This window comes from Pipra filicauda, unplaced genomic scaffold (genome assembly GCF_003945595.2).
Source record: "Pipra filicauda isolate LSUMZ 115617 unplaced genomic scaffold, ASM394559v2 scaffold249_size1133689_pilon, whole genome shotgun sequence".
Lineage (NCBI taxonomy): Eukaryota > Metazoa > Chordata > Aves > Passeriformes > Pipridae > Pipra > Pipra filicauda.
In genome coordinates this window covers 532,624-543,189 of record NW_024104364.1, presented here as the reverse complement: position 1 = coordinate 543,189, position 10,566 = coordinate 532,624, and the positions used below count along the sequence as shown (strand labels likewise).

The 10,566-nt window shown below is 51.2% G+C and overlaps 1 protein-coding gene across 4 annotated transcripts in view; it reads left to right on the top strand.

Moving 5' to 3' along the window:
• Positions 1 to 5,445: 5,445 nt before the first annotated feature.
• MAGI3 (membrane associated guanylate kinase, WW and PDZ domain containing 3) overlaps positions 5,446 to 10,566 on the top strand; it is a 68,738-nt gene continuing 63,617 nt past the window's right edge. For all 4 annotated transcript variants that reach the window (XM_027746218.2, XM_039381931.1, XM_039381932.1 and 1 more), the window contains exon 1: positions 5,446 to 5,833. In XM_027746218.2, coding sequence (XP_027602019.1) covers positions 5,512 to 5,833 — 322 coding nt within the window. In that variant the 5' untranslated portion in view covers positions 5,446 to 5,511. The remainder of the gene's footprint in view (positions 5,834 to 10,566) is intronic.

Genomic DNA, 10,566 nt, shown 5'->3' with positions numbered 1-10,566 from the left:
TTTTTTTTTTTTTTGTCCAGATTGAGGATAACTAAACACTGCTGTCATTGTGCAAAGCAGTATCACACAGGTCAGGAGCAGTCTCATCTGATGTCCGAGCTTTTAAACTGTTGGCAGGTGTTTGTGTCAAGCAAACAAACCTTTTGGTGTCTGTTTTCTTCCATGTTCTCTCCGTTGCAGGGTTGCACAGCCTCTTTCCACGGAGGTTTCTTTCATTTCATGAGCATTAGTTGAAAGGGATTTGTGGTGTTTTTCAGGTATGAAATATTGTTGAATGTGCAGCTGGGAAGTTGAGGCAACAGAGGATCTGTATTTACTGTCTGATTTACTCTAAAGCATTGGTCAAAACATCATAAATTCCCAGGCCAACAGTCCTGGTGTTTGAAAATTTTACAGGATTACTTAGGAGGTGTTCAACACTGATCTCTGCTCTCTGGTGACCAGTGAGAGAACAACACGGAGCTGTGGCAGGGAAGTTGTAGGTTTGGATATCAGGGAAAGGTCCTTCCCCCAGAGGGTGGTTGGGCACTGAACAGGGTCCCCCAGGCAGTGGTCACAGCCCCAAGGTTGCCAGAGCTCCAGGAGCATTTGGACAATGCTCTCAGGGACAGGGTGGGATTTTGGGGTGTCCTGTGCATTGGACTCAATGACCCTTGTGGGTCTTTTCCAGCTCAGGATATTTTATGATTCTGTGATTCCATCTTATGCAGCGATTGCTAGATAATATCTACATTGCTCAAGGGTGGTTATTTATTTGTGGAAGGGGAGCAGAGAGAGGACAGAAGGACACACCACTGCATGGATGCTATTCCTGCTGGTGCTGCCTCTCATTTGCCTGCTGTGCTGATGTGTTTATGAAATACAGGCAGATTTATGGAGCAGCTTTGCATCGTTGAAGCATCCATTGATTCCCATCTGCAGCCTGCTGGGCTGATACACTCTCCATTCCCAGGTGAGGAGCCCAGACACCAGGGATTAGTCAGCCCAGGGTGACACAGATCTCTATTAAAGCTTGGATTTATTCTCTAAGCTTCACGAAATTCCCTGCTAAGATCTGCTTCTATGGCCGCTTTTCCTCCTATACAAGTGAATTTTTGACAAGTTTAAAAGTTTGCCTTCAGATAAATGTATCCTAGGGTCACACAGGTTTCAAACAGGCAGTCCTGGATATGTCTGTCCACAGAACAGCAAGTGCCTGGCTTTGAACCACTCTTATCCAGCCGTGGCTTGTTTGTGTTTCCTCAGAGGCAGAGAGCTTCCTGAATAATTTGTTACCCCGTGTTTGAGATGAGTGCTCTGTTAGGGAGGAACATTGTGCCCACTTCTCCTCCCTGGCAACTATTTTTGTTTTCAGTTAATGCAGTGCAGTCAACCATCACCATTGGTTCTCCCCAAAGCTGGAACAGCCTTGTGGTCAGGCAGTGTTGCTGTGAGACGACTGGAGCTCCTGCGTGCCCAGTCACACACTTCTGCACATACAAATGTCTGTGCACTGCTCTGTGCTGGTGCAACCTGCTTTCATGTCATCCTTGCTGAGGAGGGAGTTGTTCTTATTTTGTGTGTGTGTGTGTGTGTGTTGTGGGAGTATCTTACCTCTGTGGGAGTCTCTTCTCTGTAAGCACAGGACTGCTGACCCGCACTGAGATTTGCATGACAAGTGTTGGGCACGAGGAAAAGGACTTCAGAGGAGTGCAAACGTAACGCCACAATTCCTTTCCCAACCTCTCTGAGAAAGTGTGTCTTCATGCTCTAATTAAACAGCAGGTTGACATGTTTTTGCTGTTTTGATTGCCTTTGAACTTTGGCGGTGTGATAAACAAACTTTGCTTCCCTGCCTACCAAGAAGTTGCAGTGCCTTGAAGCAGTTTGTTTCTGTTCTGATGTGGCAGAGCTCAGCACCCTCCTCCAGTGGCATCCTACATGTGCTGCCAACAGCAGGGCGGGCTGGCAGCTGCCATGGTGTGACAGGTGATGAACTGGAGATGCTGGAGCTCTGATGTCTCTTTGATGGCCCCTTTCAGCTCGCTGAGATCTCAAACGCCAGCGCTCAGTAAACAAACGGTTCCTCAGCCCTCGGCAGGCTGGGGCTGGTGGGGGTGCAGAGCACATTCCCTTGGATTGTGGTGAGTGCAGACACTTCACGTGTCTGGGAGCTGAGATGAGTAATCCGGGGGGAGGAAGGAAAGCAGGACGAACGGACTGGTTGCCACGTGGCATAAACGAGAACTAAAACTGTCAGCCAGCTCCAAAGCAGCTTGTTTGTGTTTCAAAGTTTGTCCACGGAGAACAGTACAGCAGGTCCCGTTGGGGGAGATGTGCTGTGTGGGGTGGGCTACCCCAAAATTGCACAGTGGCCTGGGGAGGCTGCTCTGACCTCCAGCAGTGTCCACCCCATCAGAGATGACAACAGGAACCCTTGGACAGAGCCCCAAGGAGCCTCATAGGCTGTGGTCACTCTCTGAGTGGTGTCACACATCCCCTGGATTAGTAGATGCCAGAGCATCCACACATCAGGTGCTGAAGAGGAGATGGGGGATTAGCAAGTGGTGCAGAGAAAAGAAATACATCCAAAACCACTATTTACTCTCTCAGAATACGAGACTGGCAGGTAAACGTGCAGCTCCAGAAGAGGATTATGGTTCATGTGATGTACAATGAACCTGCCCAACTTACCGGCATCATAAAATTTGCAGAGGATTAGGCAGCTTTTTCTGGCTTTTAAGTTTATATTGAAGCAAACCATTAAAGACAGCAGGACTTTCACTGAAGGAACAGCAGCTTCATGACTTGCTTTTGGTTACCAGTGTTATTAACTGGCACGTCGAGCTCAGCGTTTCTGCAGCTGTCCCCCATTTCATGTGTGTAAATGCACTGAGATTTCACTCCAGGGTTTGAAGACTAAGTCAGTGAAAAGAGTGAGCTGCATTTTCCTAAGATGAGGGGCGGACAAGCCGTCTGCTTAGGGGGATGGACAAACTGCCCACCCTGGAGCCAAGAGGACACTCATCTCCTCCTTGAGATGTCCACACTGCCTACACAGGACTGTGCGTGTTCTCTGGATCATCTGGCACAAGCCACTGTCAGCAGCTCATAAATTACAGCTCATGCCTGGTGTCACAATTCCCGTGTGAAATATCGAAGGCTGCCTTTAAATAACGTGACAGTGTCCCTTTTCATGTCCACATCGTGAGCGCCACAAAGCTTTCAGCCTCCTTGCTTCCATTCTGCAAGTGTGAAAGAAAATTTATCTCTGGCAGTTTTTTTCCGTGCCTGTTGGCAGGCGGCCCAACGTGCCTCAAATAGCAGCGAACACGATGAGCTGAACCTGTGCTTGTTGCAACTCCATTAACGCCGGAGGCACTACACCTCAGATGCATCAGGAGCATTTGGTTAATGTCCCCAAACAAGTTTGGATTACACTGCTTTACCCCAGCAAGCATGGTTTTATGATAAGGTTGGTGTTCTGACTTCTTTGGAAGCATTCTTGCCTTTTTTTTTTTTTTTTTTGGTAATATCTACTATATAAGTCATAGATTAACAGGCCATAAAGGTAGAGGAATCTGTGAGAACTGGAAAATGCCTGGTTGTAGAAGTTATTGGTATTTGTTATGAGCAGGTTTCTTGGTGTTTTCACTTGCTGCTATTTACCATTGCCAAATTCAGTGTTGAAATCTGATACTTCTAACTCACCATGTGGTCCAAACTGAGGTGAACACAGGGACACAGCATTGGGAACAAAAACCCATTGTTTTACGACTCAGCAAACATTCTTTGGACTCTGCAGGTACCGGCTTCTTCACTTCCTCCTCCGGAGAGGAAAGAACTATTTGAGTTATGCAAAGTCACTCCTCTTTATTTGCAAACAATGGCAAGGCTACACCTTCTCAGGACTGGGTTTTATTGCAGCCCTGCTGCTCCTTAAGGACTTCAGCACAGCTGGAGCCTTCAAGACACTCCTAAAACATCCTAGACCTTGAAGAGATTTGCAGTGGAAATTCAGCCTCTGAGTGAGAGAAAAACAGTTTGGGGACCGGGCAGTGAAATTTGCAATTTGAACCAGAGAGCTTTCAAAGGATTAATTTCCAACTTTTATGGCGGTGACGTTGATTTTGAATGAACTTGCCTGCGGTTTGTAGTTTTTACTGTTTCATTTGTTCAGCAGCTGAGCTCCCGAACACTGGGATGTGCATGGCGAGTACCTGGCATGTCATCCACACCCAGCATGAGCTGATTGCTACGCTGAGGTCGGTGATACACAGCTAAATAAACGGGCTCATGTGGAGGGCAAACGCGCTGGGTTTGTGTTTTCCAGTTGAAGAAGTATTGTATGTAGATTGTACCCACTGTTCTGAGCTCTGCTTTGGCCGGAGGTGCTCGAGCGACTCTGAACCAACTGGTTCCAGGGATGGTGGCCAAGTGAAAATACAAAAGGGAGAGTGGAGTGTGGACACCCCACCTTGGCATGGACACCCCACCTCAACACTCACACCCCTCTCAGCACCCACATCCCACCTCACGCCCAGCAAGGGACAGTGACGGGCACTGGGAATGATGCTGGGAGGTACTGGTGGGGTGGCAGAGGGGAGATCCTGTCCAAGGGGCGATCCCAGTCGAAGGGAGATGCAGGCTGAGGGGACATCCTGAGTGAGGGGTGGTCCTGGCTTAGGGGTGCTCCTGGCTGAGGAGAGATCCTGAGTGAAGGAAGATCCTGAGTGAGGGGAGATCCTGGGTGAGGGGAGATCCTGAGTGAAGGAAGATCCTGAGTGAAGGAGGGTCCAGGCTGTGGTGAGAACTGGCTGGGGGCTCTCAGCTGAGGGAATGTCCTGGCTGACAAGGGCTCCTCTCTGAGGACAGATCCCGATGGACATCCTGACTGATGGGAGACCCGGGTGGGTGCTGATTGGGGTCTCCTGTCTGAAAGGAGATTCCTGGACAACTCTGGCCCTGTTTGAGCAGAGCCCCTGCCTGGGGTGGGAGCAACCAGGGGGTCTCTTGTCTGAGGGGGACTTCTGCCTGAGGAGAGCCCTGCCTGAGGGGAGACTCCGGCCGGGGCGGGCGCTGGCTGAGGGGCTCTTCCCAGGCGAGGGGGCCACACCCTGCCCGTGGTAGGGCCCTGAGGGGTCCCTGCCGGGGGGCCGAGCCCACAGACTCAGCACTTTGCCCCGGTCCCGCAGCCGCGCCGCCCGTGACGGCCCCGGCCCCGCCCAGGGAGGGGGCGTGGCCAGCGGCGGGGGGGACGTGGCCACCTTGGAGGGGGCGTGTCCAGGGCGTGGCGAGCCCGGGGGCGCGCGGCGGGACCGGCCCCGGGGGGGTCCAGGGGCGCGCACGGAGGGGCGGGGCCGGTCAGTGAGGGGCGGGGCCAGTCCGGGCGGGGCGGGGCCTGGAGGGGCGTGGCTCGGGGGCGTGTCCGGGGCGGCGCGGAGGGGCGGCAGTCGGGCGGCAGCCGCGGCCGGGGCGGGAGCGGCGGCGGCGGCAGCGCGGGGCGGGCAGCGTCGCCCCGTGTAATGCGGCATGTCCAAGACGCTGCGCAAGAAGCGGCACTGGCTGAGCAAGGTGCAGGAGTGCGTGGTGTCCTGGGGCGGCCCGGCGGGCCCGGACCCCGACCTGCTGCGCGGCGGCGCCGAGCGCGGCGAGTTCCCGTACCTGGCGGGCCGCCTGCCCGCGGGCGGCGAGGGCGCGCAGGGCCCCGTGCTGCTCTCGGGCAAGGCGCCGGCGCCGGGGGACGTGCTGCTGGAGGTGAACGGCACCCCCGTGAGCGGCCTCACGCACCGCGACACGCTGGCCGTGGTGCGGCACTTCAGGGAGCCCGTGCGCCTCAAGACCGTGCGCCCAGGTGAGCGCCCCGGGGGCCGCGGGCCGCACCGGGGCCCTCCTCCCGTCGCCGCCGCTGCCGCCACGGAGCCGGACCGGGGCCCTCCCGCCGCCGCCCAGCCGGCCGCGCGTAGGCCCGGCCGCGCCGGCGCCCTGCGGGGCGGCGGGAGGGCCGCGGCGGGGAGCGGCGCCCGAGGGAACCGGGGGGCAACCGGGTGGGATCCGGGGGGGCAGCCGGGGCGAGGGTGCCGCGCTGGGAAAGTTTCCGCGGCTCCGGGAAGGCGGGGCGGGGTGGGGGGGGCGGCCCCGCCGTCCCGGGGCAGCGCCGGGGTGGCCCCGGGGCGATGCGCGATCCCCCGGCCCGGCGGCCTCTGCCGGGGAGCGCCCGGGATGCTCCTCGGATCCGGTGTTGGTGCGCTCTGACCCCCGCTGTCCCCCCGGGTCGCTCCCGGAGGGTCCCCGCGTCCTCTCGGAGTTGTTTTCCGTGGTGTTCGCACGATCCGCTGCTCGGAGGGGTGAGTGGGGAATGGCCGGGCTGCTGCCATCGCTCCGTCCTGCTGGTTTTTGCCAAAGAGGGAACTCCCGGGTGTTCTTTTTCCATGGGTTTGTGTTAATTTTGAGCACTCTTTAATTAGCTGGTGGTATCAGATGGTTGTGGTAAGTTCTTCTTTATCAACGTGCCTGTCAAATGTCAAATTAATGCCGAATAGTGGCACCTGCAGCCACACGAGCTAATGATTCAGGAGCTCCAGACGTACCTGCTGCTTTCCCGGTCAGGTATTCCAGATGTGAGCCTGGTGTCTTATGAGAAGCTGTCTTGGGAAAAAACTGGTTTTCTCTGAATCCCAGCGGATTTCAGTATTTCCATGTCTGGAGTCAGTAGTATTTCTCATAGAGCTGCTTTGCTGAACACCTGTCTTGTCCTTTTTTCATAACTGCTGGGTGCTGTTTGACTTCAGGTAATACGTATTTTAAATTGGATTTTCCTCGTTTGACCACTAATGAAAAGTCGTCTTACATATAGAGACTGTGCTGTTGGTCCTGATTCATGTCATTGCTGAATTAAAAAAACAGACACACACCTTAAAAGCACCTACAGAAGCCTGGTAGGTTTTGAAAGATGTTTTGATTCCCAAAATTGGAGAAGTGGAGATCTCCAAATGGAGAAAATAGAAAAGAACAGCTGCAAGTTAGTTGTGAAATAAGAGGATTTAAAAAAAAAAAAAAAAGAGGGACAAATTGTTTAAGATAGAAAATAATAATCTCTTTTAAAAAGAGAAAGCTTGTGGAAGATGAAACCATCGTTCAAAGGGATTTCTGTGTTTACCATGGAGGGAAATAGGGGTATTCCTGTGCTGGGAATTTCCACAACAGAGATGTCAAACTGTACAAACTGGCAGAAAAGATTTAGAAGAAATTGGTGTGATTAATAGTAGAAAATGGCGAGAGCCAGATGATGTGCATGAGGAGTTCGTGGTAACAGCAACGTGTTGCCTGTTCCTTAAATCCTGGGTGGTGTGGAAGGGGTAGGAGGGCGGGAATATGGTACTGGTGGGGAAAAGGGTCCAGAAGATCAACAGGACTGGCTGGTGATTCCAGCAGGTTGGTTAAAACTCAGGTTAAAAAGGAGAATATTGGGCATGTGAATCAATACCACTTAATGAGGAGAGAGGGCTGCTGTTCAGAAGAAAGTCTCTTAATTTCTGCAGGGTCACTGGATGGTTTAATCAAAAGCAAGCATTTTGGTGTAGAGGATTTTCCAGCAGACTTTCAGCATCGCAGACTTGGATGAGGCTCTTGCTGAGTGAGCGTGGTGTGGCAGTGTAGCTGCCAAAAGATAAGAGCCGAATTCTCCTGTGGGTTAGTAACTAGTTCAAATAGAGGAATGGTTTTCTCAACAGAAGGAAACTGCTGCTGGAGTCTTGTAAGGACCTGTGCTGTTTAGCATAGTCATCCCGAGCTTGTAAACCCAACACTAGGTGAGTTGGTAAAAGAGAAGTTGCATTCTTCGTGCTGATTTTATATAACTTTTGGAACACATCAATCTGATTCTTCAGATCCAGCGATTTTTCCTGTACTGGAACATATTGCAAGCTTATTTACCACATCAGATGACTTTTGTAGTCATTCTCTGTCTTAGACTTAATGTCCTTAAATACAGCATTTTAAAACATACTGGGTTTTGTTCAGGTTTTTTTTTCAAGGCTGCCACAGCTGCTCAGTGGCAGTTTTCCAGTCAGGGTGTATGTAATTAGGAAAGTTGTTGACAAGGCATTCTCTGTAAAGACCTGTGACTTTGAATTTGTGTTCCCTTGTGATCCAGAACCGTCCAGACCTTCCAGACTTTGGGAGCCATCTGGGAAGACATGTGGGGTCGTGTGTGTGGTGGAGGTGAAGAGAGCAAGGGCTTGGGAACTGGTGCTCTCTGGTGTGCTTGTAATATGTCAGAATCCTCAAAGACCCATAATTGCATTGCTTCAGGGTCTTCAGGGTCCCATGTCTCATGCTTTTTCCCCAGTCAAAACTGCTCTTCCTCATCATGTTGAAAGGCATGGAGCCCTCTGCCCCACTGCTCCTCAGCTTTGGGTGCTGTTGGGACAGAAGTCTGAGGGCATCCGATGTCAGGGGTCGACGGTGAGGAATTTGTGTCTTTGTCTCTGGATTTTAGGGGTGCTCACAGCCTGCCTCAACATTTTACAAGGGCAAGTTTGGTGATTAAGAGCTGGCTGCTCACTTCCAGGTGAGGTCTGTGCAGGTGACCCGGTGGCCTTGAGCGGCACGTCGGGGAGCTGGACTGCTTTAGTTCGAGTCATAGTTGTAGTCCTTCACTAAAGGCAGCAACAGCTTTAGTTGACAGCAGTAAAATCTGTCTGTGATACTTCTCGCAAGCTCATAGAAAATTTAAAATGGAAATTTCAAGATGCTGTTTAGGCTTGTTTGATAAGACACTCGAAGGATATGAATGTTAATTTGAACGCCATCTGTTAACTGCACATCACAAATGATGGACCATTTTGTTGATGAAGAAATTCGTCCTTCCCGTTCTTGCTCTGTCTTTATTAGCTGAGGAGGGAGAACAAGACCTGTGTGCTGGGGGTAGGTGTTGTGTCCCGGGTGAGGACGGCCTCAGGTGCGTGGGATGGCTGGAAAATCCATGGATATGGTATCAACAGGGATTTACACAGCAAAGTCTGTGGGAGGCCAGTCTCGAGCTCTGCCAGCGCACCTGGACTGATGCTGAGATCCGAGTTGTCTGAATAAAACTTAAATTCTAGGTGATCATTGAGATGATAACCATACCTCTATTTATATATAATTCATCATCATCTTGATCAGATGAGAAAAGCAGCCCTACAGAGAGCCGGGGCTGCCTGTGCAGTGGGATATCAGTATGGATGTGCACGGAGGCTGCCGGCGGCCGGCGAGGTGTAATGAGTCCATTTGTATTTTAGCCACGCTTGGGAAGTGCTGGTTCCCAACTAATCGCCTGCTTACATGCATCCAAACGATGGCTGCTGTGTGCTCCAGGACCTTCCCTGTCTGGTGTTACTTGGATTAGGGTGTTATCCTTGTAACTGGCTGGTGCTGCTGCAGGTTCTTCTATTTCCGTAAAGGAAAAAGGGAAACATTTTGCTCTACTCACATCTGTTGTATCAGAGTGGTGAGTTCATCTTCTAAAGGTACCCACTTTCCTTCCTGTACCTGAAGGTACTGGAAAGATGAAGGTACTACAAGAAGGATGGAGAGGGACTTTTTACGAGCACGGGTGGTGATAGGATGAGGGGGAATGGGTTCAAACTGGAAGAGAGTAGGTTTAGATTAGAAATTAGGAAAAAATTCTTTGCTGTGAGGCACTGGAACAAGTTGCCCAGTGAAGCTGTGGCTGCCCCATCCCTGGAAGTGTCCAAGGCAAGGCTGGATGGGGCTTGGAGCAACCTGGGCTAGTGGAAGGTGTTCCTGCCCATGGCATGAGGTGGAACGAGATGATCTTTAAGGTCCTTTCCAACCCAAATCATGCTGTGATTCTGTGATTGCATAGAATCTGTGATTGCATGTGGCATTCAGGGGCTCTGAGCAACCTGATCTAGGGGGTGACATCCCTGCCTGTGATGGGGAAGTTGGAGCTGGATGGTATTTAAGGTCCCTTTCAACCCAACCATTCTATGATGATGATGATGATTCTGTGATGATTCAGAATTAGGCAGAAAGATGTTTGTATGTGCAGGCAAGCCTGTTTACTAAAATACTCCTCAATACAACTTGGGAGTGTGTTCTTTCTTCACAGCAGCATGGTAGCCAAAATACATCAAAACTAGACTGCAGGCTTAAAGTAAGAAAAATCACTGATATCTGCAAGTTCCTCTTTCTGCAGCCTGCCTTGCCAGATACTACGTAGGAAGGAATGTGCTTTCCTTCCAAACTAAGGAGCTTTGATGAATACAGCTACTCTGTGGCAATTATTATGGTTTCATGACCACTCTAACTAGCATCTGGGAAGAAATGGGTGGAGTCTTGTAGCTCTTCCACTTGAGAAATGTTTCCAGAGCGCATAGTTTGGTCCCTTGGTTACGGAGGGAATGCACGTTGGCTCCCTTGTGTCAAAAGTGATCCTTGGTCAAAAAATGCAACAAGATTTAAAATGATGGAAAGTCGTCTTCAAACTAACTTTTTTTTCAGTGCTCCTGAAGCTATTAAATCTTGATTTCCTGTAGATTTGTTTCACAGTTGATGTTCACACTCATAGCTGGAGCTCTT